Genomic DNA, 19856 nt, shown 5'->3' with positions numbered 1-19856 from the left:
TTGTACCCTTCCCCATACCGCGATCTGACCATTCGTTGGCTACTAAGGTACCCAGGTACCTAAGAGCTTGCATAAAGCTTGACATGCAATGCAGGGCCCCGGGAGTTCAAAGGCACCCCCACCCAGTCCCTGCCCGTGTGCTGTTAGTATGCCACTGGTTCGATCGTGAGGTGATGAGTTCACAACCGGCAACGGCAAATGCCATCTCAGCCCCTCCCCTTCCCCGCTCCAACAGTCGACCCATCACCTGCGGTTGATATGTCCCCCATTGCAGAATTTATCCACTTACTCCCATCAAATGACTGGATCTCGACAATTCATCCAGACATTAATCCCACAAATGGCCCTCGTGTCGGAGATGTCGTGGCCCCCCACTTGGGCAGCTCATGCAGTACACATTCGAATATAAATATTCTGGGTTCCTCAAGGCAAATCTGAGAAATGGTTCACACCTGGTTGGAGTCCTTCTGGCCTCCTGTTATCCTAGCTGCTGCACCGTGCCTGCGTTCCCGTGCTTGACGTTGACTATTTACATTTCATTCTTCACGATCTCAGCAGCGTACATCGACTGCCTCTTGAAACATGACGGTCTCTCCGGAAGTCGCGGAGGTCATCCGTACTAAGAAGACGCAGTACTGCCGCTTCGCTGATACAAACCAATTCCATCTGTTTGAGAAGATCGCACTCCCCAACGCAACCTTCAAGTTTGCCGGCCCGGACGGCGAGGTGCTCAACGAGAACGGCATCGTTTATTCCTGGGAGGATCTGGAGACCTTCTGCACCTCATTCACCAAGGCACTCGAGACACAGCAGGTTGTAAGTGGTTTCTCATCGGGTCGGCTCGGTGGTAGTCGCCAGTCCCTGCGAATCCTATCAAGAAGACCGCCATCCTTTTGTACATGGATTGCTGACCCTATGGCAGATCCATTCAGTTGGACCAGGTGAGATTGAACAAACCGGCCCTAACGAGGTCAAGGCGATTTTTACTGTCATCTACCACGTCGGCCCAAAGGGATCAACGGATCCTAAGGGCCACGGGACAGGTGGAGGCCATTACCATGAGACCTGGAAGCGCCATGGCGACGACTGGTTTCTTGCAGATTTATGGTTCAGGAGGATATATTGGGTCGTTCGCGACTGAGCTTGCAGCAGGAGCAAGGAGCAACACAACCGAATCCCGGACTTTTCCCAGGTGTCGATCAACTGCTGCGCAGATGGACAATAACGACGTGAGAGGCGGCACGTCGTCCTTGCAACACTGGGATATATCATTCACAAGCACATAATGCAAACTCTCTAACTGTATTACCAGGACTTCATCTTTTTTTATTGTCCTTTATTCATCTTTTCTGGGCATCGCTAGTGACACTAGCGATGTGTAATTAAGTACAATTATACCACGACCGGGTCGCACTTGACCTGATCGGCGGCCGAAGCGTCCTCAGCATCAACGCCGCGGTACTCAAAGTACTTGTTCCACTCCGGGTCATCGATGAGGTCTTGGGCCAACCTTTTCTCGTAGAAGATGGCGAACTCGGGTCCCTCGTCGGACTCGGCCGAAGGGTCGCGGGGCGGATAGATGACGATGACGCCGACGCCGACGTTGTCGATGACATGGCGGTAGGTGGTGGGCCGGGCGAAGCCCCAGTTTGTCTCTGTGATCCTTGCGTCGCGGTGGTCCGTTTGGAGGATGGAGAGCGGGGGTTTCGCGTCGATCTGGGTGTTGAGGGTTGTCTTGTCGCGCACGGTGGCCACCACGTCGAGGGTCTGCGAGAGGCTGTCAGCGGTCACGCTGTCGGTCAGCTGCCGCACGTACCGCGCCACCTTCCACAGCGGCCACTCCGAGATGACCTCGCCGGCGGTGGGCTGCTCGACCGGCGCGGTGGAGGACAGGGCGGCGAACATGACATTGTGCTGGATGCGGAAGGGCACCTCCATGCGCCGCCGCATATCGATGGCCTCGGCCCAGAACAGCTTTGAGGAGAGGTCGGTGTTGAAGACCGGGGCGCGGACGCGGCTCAGGGTGCGCCAGATGAATGCGGAGAAGGCATCGTAGGTCGAGATCCAGGTGCCGTCCTCGGGGGTGGCTAGCTTCTTCAGCTCGGCGCCCTTGCTCTTGGGCAGGTGGAAGAGGAGAGACTGGCCGGTGGTGTGGGCTGGGTGTCGGCTCTGCAAAGGAGGACCGTCCACCTTGGACGCCTCTGGCGGGTCCGGCCTGCAGAACCAGGAGAGGTCCAGGTTCTTGTGGTCCCATGGCGGGAAGGAGGTCTTGTTCGCGACGGCATAGCAGTTCTCGGCAAGCTGGTGAACAAAACCCGCCCATCCCATTACATCATTCGAGTAGTGGTGATGGTGGATGTGCAAGACCATGCCTCCTGGTATCAAGTTTGCTTTGAAGGCCGAGGCAACTGGCCTGTTGTTGGGGTGAGCCTCGGGCTTCTCGCCGTAGGTCATGGGCTCAACACTCCACAGCTTGAGGTCACCCATGGTGACGGCCGAGAAGTTGGACTCCTCAAAGTCCTGGAAAGTGGGATACCTATGTCTGGGATCATCAAGATACTGCACAAAGAGACGGACTGTGCTATCCTTCTTTTTGACAAACGAGTGGCCAATGTCAGGGTCCTTCTCGATGATGCCGGCATAGTGTCTGGCCTGGGCAATTGTTCGCTCCAGACCAGCCTTTAGAATCTCGACAGCCCTTGGCTTGTCTGCATCTTCAAGCTTGAAGAAGAGGGCATAGTTGTTGTACGTGCAGACCGTGAGGTAGTCCAGGGTGCTGACCTTGAACCTCTCCTCCTCGGGATCGTTCTCCCACCCGTATGGGTGGAGGTGAAACACTTCTTGCTTAGGCATGGCAGATGGTAGTTTGGGCAGGGGATTCACGGTGTCGTATTTCGAGTCAAGAGAAGGCGCAGTAGTATTTCCGTACTCGTCTGGACCAGCACGAAAGAGAACAGTCCTGGTGTACCGCGCAGATATGGTCACCACTAGAACAGGAACTGGACCGGAGCTGGCTGGGTCCAGATGTCAACCACCACCAGGACCCGCAAGACAAGGCTCCACCCCTTGCCTCGACCCCTCGAGAGCATTCCTCGAGAACATCATCGAGTGGAAAATATTGGATTATCCATCGCGTCCTGTGTGGAGAGCGAGGTATTTAAGATGGAGACAGTACCGGAGACCGTTGTCTTGATCGCCTGATACATGGCTGCTAAGGGAAGGAGATCAGCCATATTGATGCAGTACTTCGTAGCCCAGTCCAAGATGTATGGTACCGGACCCCGGTCGAGGAGTCCGGACCACATAAATTGCTAAAGATCCACATTAATTACTAAAGATGCCAGGCTGCAAGATCTTAGTGAACAAGAGGCAGTGCATATCTCGTAACGTCAGGAGAGTGCCAACCTCCGAACTTGGGTGAGGTCCACTGCTATTGCGTTCTTTGCCCTACTGTGGGTAAATAGGATAAAGATACTTAAGGAGATCCTAGAGAGCTTATACTAATAATATAAGTTTATATAATAGTATTAAAACTTTTTTAAGATAAATAGTATAAGAAAAGAATATTAAATTTAAATAAAGAGAGAAATTATTATAATAATTAGTTTAATTAAAGCTTTTAACTTATTATTAGAATTATAACTTTTATATATTTAATTTTAAAATAGATTAAAAAATATATCTATAGCTTAATAGTCTTAAAAGTTATATCTAGGTATAGAGAGTATCTAGCCTCGCGAGGAGCTCCTCTATAGTACAAGGCTGTAAATAAGAGTAAATCTAATAGGAGATGGTGTGGTGAATACAGGCTTGTGGATAGTTACTCCGGACCTATGAAATCCTTGCCAAGCTGTCAAAACTTATGGTCAGATGCACAACCCCGGGTTTGTGTTCGGAAGGATTGTCCAACAGATCCGAGCCCTTGGCGCCATATCCGGCTGGGCACATCTGGTGGCGTCCACGGGTAGAAGTGGGGGCCTACGAAAAGTGCGACAACGTCCTAAGGGAGCCCTCGTGCCTCAACTACACTTTTATACGCCTAGAAAAGACCCATTTTGCTCTGCGCCACTCCGCACTAGCCTTACAGAGTACATTGTTCACGACTGCCGTGGGCCTATCCTGAAGGGTGGGCTCGCGGCCTCACGGAATCATCACACAGATCCCGTGGCTGCCAAGTACTTAGGTAGGCACTCTAGCTGTGGCTCACGTAGGTACGCAAACCAGCCATGATCAGTCCCCGTCCATACGACAAAGCATAGTCATGAAGTCAGCAATATTTAATATGTACCCTATGTGGAGGTTTGTATCTCGAAAGTGAAAGTAAAGCACAAAATAGACAATATATTCCACTGTCGTACAGTACTTTATATAGATCGTAGTCTAATATATAATGATGAAGTTCGGGACTATAACCCTGCAATCGTGGTCTGACCACATTCCAAAGTTTCCACGACGTCCTTGTTATGTGACCCTGCAGAGAAGCCAACTGGTCCACCTCAGAGAGGCACACTTTCGGGCGGGGAAGTCAAGGCCGAGGACTTGCGTGCTGTTGGCAGATGTGAGTAACAATCCCCCTGAATTCCCAAGCTGACAACACGTACCGAGAGATGGAGTTCCGGTCATCATTGAAAAGCAGCCACTTAAGCGCCGTTGCACTCGGAGCAGTAGGGGAACTGGTCGGGGGGAAGCTCGGCACCACCCTGGCCAGTGTTGGGAACGCAGTCGGTGCAGGCGTTGGTGCAGGCAAACTCGCTAACCCAGCAGGAAAAGGCCTGGGCGCCGCTGGCGAGGGTCATGGCAAAGAGGATGGTGTTAATGTTGAATTGCATTTTGAAGATGACTGACAGAAGCTTGTCTGGATGGGCTCTAACTTGAACAGGCTGGATATAGTGTGCCAGCCAATCGTTATATACTTGGGGAATGCCCCTTTCCGGACTTTCAATTACCCAGCCTGGAGACCCAGGATGATATTTACCTCAAATGTCTCCGCACGGCACAACTTCGTACGAACACGCGTACCACGGCTATAGTTCCGAAAAAGGAAGCAGAAGAGAGAACATGCACTAGAGCCGGAGGATCTTGTCCACTTTAAATCAGGGCTTGAACATACGATGAAACCTTCTTAAAGCTCATTTGATAGATCGTACGAGTAGAAACGTAGCAGCGATGCGGTAATAGTCGCAGGGATGATACGTAGCACTAGTAGGTTCCATAGGGCTGTGTAGAGCGCCTTGAGTCACGGGGTACTGAACCTTGGAAGTTTAAGCATTAGATAAAGTGCATGAATTTAATCTCAACAGGAGCGGACCCACAATCCATCGCCGAATGGCATACTCATCGGCATTGCACCGGAGTAGGTTTATTTATAGTTTACTTACATGTATTTCAGGGGAACTTCTCGACATTTAGCCTTCTTTTTAAACAGAAACACATATAGTAGAAGGGGGGGGGGGGCAAGGTAGCATAGTGCTCCGAGCTATAGCAATCGGGCTGGCGTAAAAACGTGCGATAGCAGGCCGTAAAAGCACCGAGGCGACTGCAAGCATAGGGCGCTATCTCTCTTGATTGGAACATGGCCCGGCCATTGTCACCGCTTGCAATTGATTGCCGAGTCAACCATGTTGCGCATATCCCGTAGGAGCTAACGGGTGTATTATTTATATTCTTTAAGTTCCTCTATTTTATTAAAATAATAGTAAGTATGTTAAAGTTATTAGGAAATATACTTTATAAAATAAGTATATATAATTATTTAATTTACTTTTATAAAAGAATATTTTAATTTATTTTTATTAAAATTCTTAAAATTAAAATAATAGTAATTGTATTAGTTTAATTTTATTTAGTATTATTTAAATAATTATTATCACATACACCACAGCCTGTCCGGCCACTCAGCAGCCGAGCTCAGGCGCAACCCCTACGCTTCCGAGGCCCTATCAGCCCCACAGGGCTTGATGTGGGGCGGTGCGGCCCGGGATTGTGGTCAGATGTACCCGCTCCTCCCGACGATCCCAACTGCTTGATAAACCACCTCTCATCTCCATTCCTGGTGATGCAAATACCCACAGCTCTACCCACAACTCTCCTGAGTGATCGAGCATTGTAGACTGCCAGTCTGCTTGTCTGGTCGCCTGGTCCGACTCTCTACGGCAAGGATCGAATCTGCCTCCTCGGTTCTACTGTCGGACAACCTGCAATCCTTCGTGATCAGTCGCAGTCGTGCAGACTACCGGCAAATGGGACCGCAGTACATGCCACGGCTGCGACTGTTACCATGTTACACCCCGGCGCTTTTGACTTTGTGGGGGATATCTCGGCTGATGTTCCCATGGACATGTGCTGGTGGTGTCCAAAGAAGCATGTGGCCAGCTTGTGAAGGGAACGATCATGTTGCACGAGCCGAGCCGATTGGTCTCACGACATTGAGGCAAAGCTGGCCAGTATCCTGCCGGGTCTAGGATAAACAGCAGCAGCTGACGTCAACCAACGTGTTTCTGACAAATGATGAGTTGAAGGTGACATCTCGATGGGCCACAACGTTCATAATACCCCTGGCAGTCCAGTCTAGGGCACGGTGGAGTCAGAAATGCCTGGCCGTGCAAGGGCAAATTCCGGGGATTTCCAGGGTGCTTTGCCTACGAGTCCCATGAGTTCGCTCCAGGCAGGATCACACAGATCGCATTTTGTACCTTCGTGGCCGCGAGGTTTTGAAGGTTCAGGTTGAGGCCGAGGGCCGGAGGGGGGGGCGGGAGTGAGGGCCACGACAGTGCTCATAATGTGATCAAGCCCCGTCAGGAGGGGTGCTATCATCAGGGGTCTCGCACAAAAGTGACACAACTGTCGCCGTCAAGAGCATTTCCTCTTCTCTGACCGGAGCACCTTGTTCTTGATAAGTCGGCAGTGATACGCAAGTCCACTCTTCCCTTGCATGCAAGCAGCCGGACAGCCACCCCTTTGATCACGAACCCCGGCGCTGGCTTTCGCTCTCCACATCTCGATATTCAATCTAGTCCCGGTGGTTCTTGCATATGTTTGTAGTTCTACTGGTTTGAATCCTGATATTCTAGATTTAACGATACCTCTCACAGGGTTGCTATTGGGGGCTGCATGGGCGGATTTTCGCAATTCTCGAGACTCCAGGCTACTTCGTGCACACGAAAATTTGCGGGTCAAGGAGATGTTTCCTACCCAATTGTACGTTCATTTGAGTCTTGAGTATGCAAAGGAGCGGAGCTGGTCAGGGAATAGTATGTTCTTGTCCTCCGGGTCTGCTATTCTTTCTTGCTCCCGTTCCTCAAGGTTGCCACGACTGACATCTTCGCATTTGTTCTGGATGGGTTAATCAGTTTTGAGAACATTAAAAAACCTGAATGGGCACGATCATTGTCTACGGCGGTACATATAGCCCTGGTTGAGCTCTTGTAGAGCTTCGGAGTAAGCCCCAAAAGCTGTGACAGGCCACTCGTCCGGAGAAATTGCTGCTTCGTAAGCCCATTGATTATTTGGTATACTTTGACTTGAACTTGAACATCTGTAAGGACTTTCTGGATGACAGGTATGCTACTGGGGTGCTAGTCTCGGTCTCGGCCTGCAAAGTATCACATTATCGACGGCAGTTTGTTGATAACATTGAAGCTGAGCAGCGCCAACGCCGCCTGTTTCAGAGCGATTATATCCATGAAAATCGCAGAAAGCTGAGTTCCAACAATTCTTTTTTTAGAAACTACTAAGGCGACACATGTCTGCGTGGATTGTATCAACAGCCTTCTGCACTATATCCTGTTCGGTCCCGAGGCATCCATCGACGCAGTGAAGGCCCAAGCCGACAAGATCGGTATCTTTGCGCAGAATCTTAAGAGTGGGGTTTCTTACCATTGACTGTCGATGCTGGCCATCGCTGATGATCATTTATCACAGATGGGCACGCTGCAGACGCCGGAAGCCAGACTGCGAAGACCAAGCCAGCGACCCCGATGACACGTCCATCACTGAGAAGTCTGCACAGGTTGTGACCACCCATTCAAACTACTCCGAGCATGGTTCATTATATTGCTATGGTCATTGGGTTTCGGTCTCGCCTACGGATGGAAAGCTAGCGTTCCTGGTCGACTCCCCTGAGAACCCTTCCGACCGCTCCTATACGAATTTGGCGAATCCCGATATCCTGTGACTACAGACTGCGCGGCACAATGAAAGCAGAAGCTGTGGGCGTTTGTGTTTCAGATTGGAACGAGTTGGGGCTCCGGTGGAGGATACTTTTTGAGTATTGATAATTGTCAATACCTTCTGCATGCCACTACTTAAGTATGTGATCAGTGACACTGTGGTTCACCCGGGGGCGGAAATGGTGATCATGGACATCGAGGCTGTGCAGCTATTGGTACTGGCCGATCGCGTTGTTGGCTAGGAATGGCACTTTCTGCGCCGTTGATGCCACGAAGCTGAGCCCGGGGCTGCCACTAGGCTCTTGAAGAAGACCACGCAATTGATGGAAGAGGACAAACCAAGCAGCTACGACCTGTGCGAGTGTTCGACGCGTCTGAGATCGAGGAGGCGTTGAAGCAATTACAGAGCGGCAATAGCTTGGGCCGCGTTATTGTGGCTCCCAAGCCTGACGACGTCGGCCCGGCGAGTTCAAATCTGCCACGACTATAAGCCTCATCACATCCAAGCTCATATGCTGACACATCCCGATTTAGTAATTCATCCAGGAACGTTGATCTTGAACGTTCGACGAGAACGCGCCATATCTGATCGTTGGAGGCTCCGGTGGTCTGGGCCGAGCGACCCTGAACCCAAGTGCTGTATGGCAGATCGAGGAGCAAAGCACTTGATCGTTCCTTCTCGCTCAGGTGCCTCGCCCAAAGCCGCCACGGACGTGGCCACGCAGCTACAGGTCCGCGGTGTCGCCGTCGTCGCGCTCAAGTGCGATGTGTCCGACGCAACCAGCCTGTCCAGCCTTTGGAGGAATGCTCCATGACCATGCCGCCCACAAAGGGCTGCATCAACGGAGCTACGGTGCTCCAAGAGGCGATCACGCCGAACATGACGTTTGCGCAGTGGGAGCTTGCCATGGGGGTCAAGGTGTAGACCTCACGGGACTTGCACCGTCCTTTCGGCAAGGATCTGGACTTCTTCACCCTCCTCGAGCCACTCGCCGGTGTGGCTGGCCCGCCGGCGCGCCATCTCGCTGGATATTGGTTGGATGCGCAATGCGGGCATTCGCTCAACGACATCAGTCCGATCGACGGCACAAGGCAGCTCGCTGTGCTGGCTCTGGCCTGCGACCCGGAGAACCCCTTACCAGCCCCTTTTCTTCGCGGGCTTCTCGTTCATCTCCGGGGGCGGCGGATCGCAAGCGGCAGCAGGAAGTGGCCAGTCCTCGGCAGAGACGGCAGACCAGGCGGGAGACGACGCCAGGCGAGAGGGCAGCGGGCAATGTCCACCCATCCCGCCCGAGGAGGACGTGGAGCCCGGGAAGCCGGTTTCCGCGAACGGGGTGGACTCGCTGATGGCGGTGGAGCTGAGGAACTGGGTCACTGGATCGGGCGGGAGTCCGGCGCGGCTGTGGCTGTGTTTGCCATGATGGGCGGACTGCCTGAGTGCCCGCTCGGCATCGCGAGCGTCGGCGACCTGGTCAGCGCGAGGAGTGGAGCGGTCGGTGGATAAGAGCTACAGTGTGTAGACTGGGAGTAAGGGTGGCCCAGGGTTTTGTGGGATTGCCTAGGAGTTATTTATCTTGGAAGTATCTACATGGTTTCTTGGCAATTGTGTCTGCGGACAAATACACAGTGCGCACACATTATGATATTATGATATTTATAAAAGTGGCAACTTTCATCTCGCAGCCACGGGCTGTCTTTTTGTGGGTTACTTATTTCCTAGGCTGGCCAGCTGGCAGGTTGTCGTCGTTCACCTCAGCTCAGTCCAGAATAAGGTGCTACGCTGCTTTTGGCTAACCTCAAACTGCAGCACGGCTTCGGCCGTTGGGCTGCTTGGCACGCAATGGACATGTCGTATCGTAAGCGTGAGTGCTGGGCAGATGGGGCCAGGCTTGTGGGACAATGGAGACATCGGGGGGTTTTTGGCGTGGACAGTTTGATGAGCACAGCCGGTCCAGCCGGATCGCCTTGGAAGTGGGCGCCGCTGGGGCTCAGTTGACAGGTCCCTTTTTCTCTCGTGTGTGCCCTTTCCTCTCCGCGGTCTATACCTGCTGTGTGTGTACACAGTGACAGTCTGCGAGTGCGTGTATATACCATGCCTTGTAAGCTATCAAGCAGATACTGAAGTGGTTAGTATGCAGACCCAGGCAAGCTCTGATTCGCCCGTGGCGGCCCAGAGGGGCGGATACATAGTGTAGGCAAGTACGGAGTACCTAGGTACCTAGGTAGTAGTCAGTTTCACGGGAACGGGCAGGTAGCTGAAGGCTTCAGCTGAAGCTGAGGGAACCCACAGGGTTGGTTTCTGCGCTAGCATCTGACACACACTGACACACTGAGACACGAGCAGGCAGTGGCAGAAGCAGCCAGACAAGGCACGCTCTGACCCACCTCCATGCAGGGGATGCGAGATGCGATTGGGAACCACCTGGGGCTGCTGGGGGGACCTGGGAACGCCTGTGCCCGCATGCTTGCAGTGACCAAAGGGACCCAAGGGACCCACGGCTTTTGAACATGTGAAGCGGAAGGGGGACGAGGCTCGCTCGGGATTCCTGCTGAACTCGACTGCACAAACCAGACATCACGATACGATACGATACCGCCGACACACAAAGAAAACAACCGAACAGATTGACCCCCACCCCAACCAAAGGTCGTCTTCTTCCCCGCCGAGCAGTCTGACTGCACTACACGCCACCAGCCGCCCGCCCTTCTCTCGCTGTGTCAGCAATCAATCAATCGACCACTTCAATCAATTACCCCATTCCATCCAATCCTGACCAGTCCATCCGAGTACCCTACATACCTTGTGCGCATTCCTCGACTCTCCCACGCCAAGGTTCAGCTGGAAGACCACACGCGAACCCAACACGCCAGCCCACCAGCCCACCACCCACCACCAACACACCCAGCTAGAATTGAGCAGCTCGACATCGCCTGCGTATCTGTTTGCTCTCTGCCTCTGCCTCTGCCTCTGCCTCTGCAACCAGCCCTCCCGGCCAGGCCATGTTCGCGCCCTGATCGCCGCCTCCTGCGAACCGAGAGCGCTCAGCGCGCATCTCGAGCCCTTGTGTGATTGATCAAGTTGCTGCCCACTCACTGCAGCGATTGACCAGTCACCTCATCACCCTCGCCTTCTCACTCGAATCCTCTCCGTCGCCGCATACCCCGGCCCACCATGGCAGACCCTTCGAGATCCCCTCCGCGGCAAGGGAATAGGGCGCCCCCGCCTTCCTCAATACCCTTGGACGGCCTTGGTGGCCCGCCCGGCGAATATGGGAGAGGCAGGTCCACTTCCGGCGCTGGAGGCGCCCAGCCGTTCGGGGCACAGGCGCAGTCACAATCACAACCGCAGCGATACGAGAGGTTATCGCCAACTACCGCCCAGATGGCCGCGAACCTGCCCAGCATAACCACGTACTGGGACAACCCATATCAGCAGCAGCAGCAGCAGCCACCCCAGGGATTGTCACTACAAACACAACAGCCCTCGAGGCACCTGGGGCCCGAGTCGCCCCTGGATCCCACCGCATTTGCGTATGCCCTCCCACCCGATTTCTCTAATACCGAGCAGCTGTCGCCACGTCCTCTCTCAGAGATCGGCTCTACTCCGAACGCGGCCTACGAGGCACCGTCGTACTTCGAAGATCACAACGCCCCAGAGTCGGACAGGGTGCCTCTTACGCAGACTGCTCAGCCGATCGATGGTCTCAGCGTTGCCGGCGACGCACAGCCAAGGGATAGCTTCCAGACGGTGCGCGATCTAGATACTGGCCCGAGCCAGGTGCGAAATGAGGACAGGCTGGGCTTCGACTTGGAGTCTGGGATTGGCTCCCAGAAGCACAAGAGCTTTGGCAAGAACTTGACTCCCGACGGGAACCGGCGGTCCCGCTCGCCATCGACACAAGGCGCATTGCTCAAGGCTGGCTCCATCATGCGGGCCATGTCCCAGCGTGTCGTGAACATCAGTGGTGACGAGGTTCTTGAGAACCAGAGGCGCCGGTCCCGTTCGCCGAGCCGAGATGGACCGCGCAAGTCTATGCCCCAGGTGCCCGAGATCGATACCGCGTACAAGTCGCAGCTCTATGGAAGTCAGAGCCCCATAGAGAAGAAGGGACAGGCCGAATACGTCTTTCCCTCAGACCCCGGCCCCCTGTCCCCGGCCCCCTCGATACACGGCCGCATGGCCAACCCTCTGAAAGGAAAGACGCTGGGCATCTTCGGTCCTGAGAATCCTCTACGAAAGCGCCTTTGCGATATCCTGGTACAGCCGTGGACAGAGCCTCTGCTTCTCATATTGATCGTGCTCCAAATGATCCTCCTCTGTGTCGAGGCTGCACCAAATGTTTTCGACGACGGCGAAGGCAGGCCAGACAGATGGGGTAGCACCTCGATCGACTGGGCCATTTTCTGCCTGTTTGTCATATTTACAATAGAGATCATCGCCAGGATAATCGTCTCTGGTTTCATTCTCAACGCCTCCGAATATAGCACCATCGACCGCAAACGCGGCGTCAAGGCGGCTGTCGTCGACAGGTATCGGAATGTCTTTCAACCCCAGAGGCAAAAGTCGGTAAAGAAGCCACCACAAGACTTCGGCCCGTCAACTTTCCAGCGTTCTGTCACATTTTTTGGCGGCCATCAACTCCCTCAGACCATAGAAGAGCAGCAGAGGTTTCAGTTGGCCCGGCGAGCTTTCTTGAGGCATGGTTTCAACCGACTCGATTTCGTTGCTGTTGTCTCATTCTGGATATCCTTTGTGATCGGAATCACAGGCGCCGAGAATCGCCACCATCTCTACGTGTTCAGAATGCTAAGCTGTCTCCGGATCGTGAGGCTGCTGGCCCTGACCAAGGGTAACGCGGTAAGTTGTGCCCGGCCATGGTGAATTTTGAAATACTCATATATGAGAACAGGTTATTCTGCGAAGTCTGAAAAGAGCGGCACCTCTACTGATGCGAGTCTCGTTCCTGATCGGTTTCTTCTGGTTGGTCTTTGCCATTATTGGTGTGCAAAGTTTCCAGGGAAGTCTTAGACGGCAGTGTGTCTGGATCGATCCGGAAGACCCGTTAAACATCTCTGCGGCGTTTGTCAATGACTTCCAATTCTGTGGTGGCTACAAGAACCAAACCACTGGCAAAGACTTGCCATGGGTTATTGCTGAGCCGCCAGACAACTTGAACAACCTCAGCCCCGGGACAGCTAACGCTAAGGGCTATATTTGTCCCAGGGGGTCGCTCTGTCTCCAGCAGGGCAATCCGTACAATGACACCATGCACTTTGACGACATTCTACACTCACTCGAGATGGTATTCGTTGTCATGAGTGCGAATACCTTCTCCGACCTCATGTACTACACGATCGATTCGGATTACACACCAGCAGCACTCTTCTTCGGCGCTGGAATTATGATCATGCTGTTATGGCTGGTCAACTTGCTGATCGCTGTCATTACATCATCATTTCAGGTCATCCGTGAGGAGAGCAGGGCCAGTGCTTTCACCGACAGCGAGGACAAATTTGTGGACGGTCCTACGGAGGAGCCACCCAAACGGCTATCTTCCATACAACGGATATACAACAAGTCGAGGCTGTTCTGGGTTCTTTGTATCGCTTTCGACTTGCTTGCACAAGCATGTAAGAGCGCCGAGATGTCAAATGACCGCAAGGCCTTCATCGACAATGTGGAAATTGTGATTACGCTTCTACTCGACATCGAAATAATCCTACGAATAGTCGCGGACTTTAGAGGGTTCCGTCACCATACTCGGAACCTTGTGGATCTAGGACTCGCCGTTATCACATCCGTCATCCTTCTGCCTCCGATCCAATCGCACGAAACGGTTTACGCCTGGTTGACTTTTTTTCAGATCATGAGGGTCTACCGTGTTGTCCTTGCGGTGCCAATGACTCGAGACTTGATCGTCCTAGTGTTAGGTGATTCCACTGGTATCAGCAACCTGATGCTGTTTGTCTACCTGATGACGCTCCTTATGGCAATTTTCGCCTCGCAGCTATTCCGCGGAGAAATACCTTTGGAGGACGAAGGCGGGGAGGGCATCAAAATGAACTTCTCGACAATCTGGAATTCATTCCAGGCCATGTTCCAAATCTTATCCAGTGAGAATTGGACGACTGTTCTGTACACAGTCACCGGCTACACAGTGCAATGGCATACCGCGTGGATTGGTGCCATGTTTCTTGTTGGGTGGTTTATTTTGGCGTTCATGATTCTCATAAATATGTTCATTGCTGTCATCCAAGAAAATTTCGATGTCGGCGAGGATGTCAAGCGGCTTGAACAAGTCCGCGCATTCTTGCAGCGGAAAGAGCTGGGTGGCAGTTCGAGCAATCTCGCCCTTTCGACCATCTTCTCCCTCGGCAAGACTAGGAAGAAGAAGGACCCTCTGGATTACGGCCCGGCTACCATGGAAATGCTGCTCAAAGAGGCTGTTGTCAAAGACTTCCTGGACGATGCAGTCGAGACCGTGCAGGAGACACCTGGCAGTGGCAGCCAATCACCTCCAGACGACGCTACTGCAAAGGCTGGTAATGTGAAGCCTGGATTCATGTCCATGGTGTGGGGCAAAGTGGTCACGTCGTTCAGCAGCAAAGACCCAAATCCTTTCTACTCGAATCGCACCTTCGAATCTCGTAATGAGACCCAGGACCCGCGGCAAATGGCTCGTCAAGCTGTTTCTGCCTCTGCGGAGCGACGCAAGGCCCAGCGCGCGTACCTGGCCCGACACCCCACTTACAACAATTCCTTGTTCATATTCACCCCCCGAAACCCTATCCGCCGCCTTTGCCAACGAATCGTTGGTCCTGGTCGGGGGAATGAGCGTTTTGATGGCGTAGAGCCCCACAAGATTGCGTGGTACTCGTTTTCGGCCTTCATCTATGCCGCTATTGTCGCCATGGTGATCTTGGCCTGTGTTACAACGCCACTTTACCAGAAGGAATACTTCGAGACCCATGAATTCAGCGTGGAGAACTGGTTCGTCTGGACCGACATGGCTTTCGCCACTCTGTTCACCGCAGAAGCTCTCATCAAGGTCATCGCAGATGGGTTCTTCTGGACCCCGAATGCGTACTTCCGCAGCTCCTGGGGTATCATTGATGCTGTGGTCTTGATCACTCTTTGGATTAACGTTATCACGCTCTTCACAAATGCTGGAGCCGTGTCCCGCGCTGTGGGCGCCTTCAAAGCCCTCAGGGCTCTCCGGCTGCTCAACGTCAGTGACAGCGCCCGTGACACATTTCACTCGTTGATTGTCATCGGTTGGTGGAAGATTGCCAGCGCGGCCTTCGTGTCGCTTTCGCTGATTATCCCATTCGCCATCTACGGGACCAACTTGTTCATGGGCAAGATGGTCACCTGTAATGACGACAGCGCGGGCGAGTTCCTCTATGACTGCTTTGGTGAATTCAACAGTACTCCATACAACTGGGAAGTGCTGGCTCCCCGAGTGGCCGCCAACCCATTCTTCAGCTTCGACGACTTTGGCTCCTCCCTGTTCATTCTGTTCCAGGTTGTCAGTCAAGAAGGCTGGATTGATGTCTCGTTTGCGGCGCAGGCGGTCACAGGGGTCGGCAGGCAGCCGCAGGATGGAGTCGCCCAAGGCAATGCCGTCTTCTTCATCATCTACAATCTCTTGGGCACAGTCTTCGTGCTTACGCTGTTCATCTCCGTCTTCATGCGAAACTACACGGAGCAGACTGGTGTGGCATATCTGACGACAGAGCAACGGTCGTGGCTCGAATTGCGCAAACGTCTCCGCCAAATTTCGCCTTCCAAGACGTCTTATGATGACTCTGGGCAGAGCTGGAAGAAGTGGTGTCACAAGCGCGCAATCGAGAAGAAGGGCAAGTGGTACGTCAGCATCACGGCCGTGCTGGGCCTCCATCTGCTGCTTCTGCTCCTCGAGTTCTATGAGGAGCCCAGGTGGTGGACCAATACGAGAGACGCAATATTCTTCTTGTTCACACTGATCTACATGGCGAACACTGCAATTCGCATGTTTGGTCTGGGCTGGCCACGATTCAGGAAGAGTTCATGGGACATGTACTCGCTCGTCGTTGTGATCGGCGCGTTCCTGACTACGATACTCTTCCTCATCTTCCCCTCGCAAGACACTTTCGTCCAGTTGCACAAGTTCTTCCTCGTTGCCATCGTGTTCCTGCTCATTCCCCGCAATGACGCCCTGGACCAGCTCTTCAAGACGGCGGCGGCTAGTCTGACGACTATCGGCAATCTGTTGGCAACATGGCTGGTCTTCTTCCTCGTCTTTGCCATCGCCCTTACGCAGACGTTCAGCTTGACGCGATTCGGTGGCGAGGAGACTACTCAAATCAACTTCCGCACGGTGCCCAACGCACTCATCCTGCTGTTCCGTATGTCTGTCGGTGAGGGTTGGAACGAGATCATGGAAGATTACGCCTGCATCGAGCCGCCTCTGTGCGTGGAGAGCGACAACTTCTATTCTAGTGACTGCGGAAGCGCTGCATGGGCCCGGGTGTTATTCATATTGTGGAACATCCTCAGCATGTATATCTTCGTCAACTTGTTCGTGTCGCTCATTTACGAGAGTTTCTCGTACGTGTACCAGCGCTCAAGCGGGTTGTCTGCCGTCGACCGCGACGAGATCCGCCGCTTCAAGGAGGCCTGGAGATCAGTCGACCCCCGTGGCACTGGATACATCAGCAAGGAAGCCTTCCCACGCCTGCTGGGAGAGCTGTCTGGTGTGTTTGAGATGCGTATCTACTCACATGACGATTCCGTGGGGTCGATTCTTCATGATGTTGGAAACGAAGTGCCATCTGCCCGCCACCAGTCCATCTCATCATCAAGCGTCTACGGCGGTGCCAATCTCAAGAAGCTGAACGAACGGCTGAACCAAATTGACATCCAAGCGGTGCGGGAGAGGCGCAGGAGGTACAACATCTTCTATGAAGAAGTCATGGTCTCGGCGGATCCGGACAGGGGGATCTCGTTCACTACAGTGCTCATGATCTTGGCTCACTACAACATTATCAACGACAGCAAGAGTCTTCGGTGAGTGACACATGTGGAATAAAACTGCCGGAATCTGGCTGACTAACAACTGCGCAACAGGCTTGAGGAATTCTTGCGTCGTCGGGCACGCCTGCAACGTGTCGAGGAGGAGGTTCGCCGTCGTGTGGTCGTCGGCTTCTTCGACACCATGTAAGTCATTATAGCTGCGACTGCGGCTGGACATAGGCGCTGACAAATCATCGATAGGTACTATGCACGACAGTTCAAGCGGCACATGGATCGCAAGAGGTCCGCGCGTATGACGGCAATACCTCAGCTCGACCTGCCGGACATTCTAGTGGACGACGAAGAAGAGCGCGAAAGGAGGAAGACGTCCGCGTCAGCACGGCTGCAGAACCCATACGGGCAACAGAGCCCATCGACCCCCGGCTCGGCGGGCCTGCGCTCGCCAGGCACGGACGGCGGGTTCCTGAGCCCCAACGAGGCCAGGAACAGCGGCGGCGCGGGCGGGCTCACGGCCAACCAGAAGACGTGGTCCGGCACGAGCGCGGACCTCACGCTGCAGACCAGCTTCGACAGCGGGGGCGGCGCGCACCCGCTGAGCATGCCGCGGGCGGGCGAGGCCAGCTCGGCCAGGAGCGACGCGCATCAGTCGACGCACTCGGCCTTCAGCTTCGAGCTGCAGCCCGGGTCGGGCAACAGCTCCGCGGCCAACAGCAGGCGCAACAGCAGGAGCAACAGCGCCGTCAGCCCGATCCAGATGAGCCAGATCCTCGACGACTCCATCTGGATGGCGAGCATCCGGCGGAGCGCCACGATGAAGAGGAAGCCGGGGTGGTAATCAAGGATGGCAAGATTCATCTATCCAATCTCACTTGGGAGAGGGACTAATGGGATTAACGATCGGGAAGACAAATGGAGGGGATGCACATCTGGGACATGGGATAAAGGAGACGAGGCCGGCTGCTGGCTACCAACCGCTATACGCCATTCATTGCATTGCGAGAAAGGGAATTGCAGGGACTAACTACACCGGCGTTCACGGCGGCTATCTGGAAGTGGGAGGAAGAAGTTCTCCCTCTATTCTGGCGGCGTTTCCATCATCTTTTTTATTACTGTCCTGCCTAATCTGTGCGAAGCGAAGCGAGCATACTGGTTGTCCATATTACCACGAATGGGTGGGGTGGTGAAGTTGTTTGGGTTCGGAAAGGTTGTAGATATCTGCCTAGACACCGTGGTCGGGGGTGTGTTCAGGTCTTGAACAGGTTCCTCGAGACATTCAGTGATAAACAAATGACATGGGTGGGGGCATCAGGCTCCATGGTTGTGATTCATTTCTCCCTTCCCAGGCATCCTCTCTCTGTGAAAACTCATCCACTTACCTCACCCAGGCCGCACTCGTCGGTGGCCCCTTCTTGGTACCGACGGCGTAAGCCAGTTGTGTGCCAGCTGCTACCGGTCAGTCAGACTCTCATGCGCAAGCGCGATTTATTTTTTATTGTTTTTATTTTTTTTATTTTGAGTTTCCCGCCTTGTCATGTCAAACAAACCTTGGCAAACATGATCGGATGGAGTCGGCTTTGTTTCGCCGGTCCCTTGGTATGTTTTTGCTGCTATAACAAGAAAACCGCCCCTTCCCATATGCGTACACGCTGCGGCATATAAAGCACCATTTCTTAAAAAAATCCTCGCCACCTTGACTCGGGCGAAAACTGCCATTGCGGGTTCCAGGATTCCAACGTTTTTCTATTTCTAGAAGCGTTTGAATGTGTACGTATCTAAACCCCAGTATCCAGCGGCGAAACATTTGTTCATTAACAAGGCCCGACTGGGCGGGGAGGAGAATGGGGCCGCTTTCAGCCTTGTTCAATCTATCCCATACGGTTCGTCGGTGGGACGAATGGGCCGGCCGACTCAAGCTGGCAACATTGAACCTTGGAAGTGGGTGTCCAAGCAGACCGATTGGTTTGAGGCTTCTAGTTGCCCCCTTTACATACGCACGCATGTACGCGTAGGCCAATTGCGGGCTGGCATCATCGTCTATCTCTTATACAATGCCGAGCTGAGCCCGTGGAATCGAGGGGTGGCGGGGCGGGGCGGGGCATGTAGTTCATGCGCAGTTCCCGGCTGATTCGACGCCCGCAGGAGAACTGTCGTGCGTGCTGTAGTAGTACTGTAGTCGGAAATTAGTGGCTAACACGGGGGTGGTATATCAATCTGATCGATAGATACCCAAGATAGCGTCTGAGTGTATGTCAGCCTTGGCTATCCCCCGCGATCAGCTGGGAGGTGATCAGAGCTTGGGGTTGCATTGCGTCTGTGGCGGACTCGCCCCTTCTCCCTCTCGAAGCAAGCCTGCACAGTGCCAAGTCCCACAAACAAGTCTCATCTGCGCGTCAACCCCAGCTGTCACCTTGTTCCGAGCACCTGGTGCGCCGCGGTAGCAGCGCAGTAGTGTTGGGATCGGTCGTTCGAGACTGGGGTTGCGTGTGCGTCCGTGGGCCTGCAGTTTAGACTTCTTATTAGCTTGTCGTGCGCACGTACGTTCGTGCATTCCGTTGTGGCTGGCTGCTACTATTTCAGGTATGCTTTTGCGGACGGCCCTGCAGAAAGGCAGTCCCACAGGCAGAGTATCGAGGGACAGAGAGAGGGTGAAAAAAGCCCGAAAACCCCCAAGC

The 19856-nt window shown here is 53.7% G+C and overlaps 4 protein-coding genes across 4 annotated transcripts; 3 read left to right on the top strand and 1 right to left on the bottom strand.

The window, feature by feature from the left end:
- Positions 1–24: 24 nt before the first annotated feature.
- KVR01_004977 (uncharacterized protein) lies at positions 25–2320 on the top strand. Its single transcript, XM_044791344.1, has 2 exons — positions 25–816; positions 923–2320. The coding sequence occupies exons 1-2, from the start codon at positions 583–585 to the stop codon at positions 1139–1141; spliced, it is 453 nt and encodes a 150-aa protein (XP_044645422.1). The 5' UTR covers positions 25–582; the 3' UTR covers positions 1142–2320.
- Positions 1393–3128, bottom strand: KVR01_004989 (uncharacterized protein; the record flags this gene model as incomplete). Its single annotated transcript, XM_044793379.1, has 1 exon — positions 1393–3128. The coding sequence occupies exon 1, from the start codon at positions 2851–2853 to the stop codon at positions 1393–1395; it is 1461 nt and encodes a 486-aa protein (XP_044645434.1). The 5' UTR covers positions 2854–3128.
- Positions 3129–9208: 6080 nt separating this feature from the next.
- On the top strand, positions 9209–9589 carry KVR01_005485 (uncharacterized protein; the record flags this gene model as incomplete). The annotated part of the gene is made up of 1 exon (XM_044785453.1): positions 9209–9589. The coding sequence occupies one exon, from the start codon at positions 9209–9211 to the stop codon at positions 9587–9589; it is 381 nt and encodes a 126-aa protein (XP_044645930.1).
- Positions 9590–10692: 1103 nt separating this feature from the next.
- On the top strand, positions 10693–18507 carry KVR01_005434 (uncharacterized protein). The gene is made up of 4 exons (XM_044785260.1): positions 10693–13026; positions 13079–17217; positions 17278–17367; positions 17425–18507. The coding sequence occupies exons 1-4, from the start codon at positions 11341–11343 to the stop codon at positions 18017–18019; spliced, it is 6510 nt and encodes a 2169-aa protein (XP_044645879.1). The 5' UTR covers positions 10693–11340; the 3' UTR covers positions 18020–18507.
- Positions 18508–19856: the final 1349 nt, after the last annotated feature.

This window comes from Diaporthe batatas (assembly GCF_019321695.1).
Source record: "Diaporthe batatas strain CRI 302-4 chromosome Unknown Contig00005, whole genome shotgun sequence".
Taxonomy (NCBI): Eukaryota; Fungi; Ascomycota; class Sordariomycetes; order Diaporthales; family Diaporthaceae; genus Diaporthe; species Diaporthe batatas.
The sequence above is the reverse complement of the archived record's forward strand: the minus strand, read 5'-3'. Positions and strand labels throughout refer to the sequence as shown.

Bases quoted from the DNA above. Each gene is read 5' to 3' on its own strand.
- KVR01_004977 (XM_044791344.1), top strand. From the start codon at position 583: ATGACGGTCTCTCCGGAAGTCGCGGAGGTCATCCGTACTAAGAAGACG. The intron at 817-922 runs GTAAGTGGTTTC...ACCCTATGGCAG, and splicing joins CACTCGAGACACAGCAGGTT to ATCCATTCAGTTGGACCAGG.
- KVR01_005434 (XM_044785260.1), top strand. From the start codon at position 11,341: ATGGCAGACCCTTCGAGATCCCCTCCGCGGCAAGGGAATAGGGCGCCC. The intron at 13,027-13,078 runs GTAAGTTGTGCC...ATATGAGAACAG, and splicing joins CCCTGACCAAGGGTAACGCG to GTTATTCTGCGAAGTCTGAA. The intron at 17,218-17,277 runs GTGAGTGACACA...ACTGCGCAACAG, and splicing joins AACGACAGCAAGAGTCTTCG to GCTTGAGGAATTCTTGCGTC.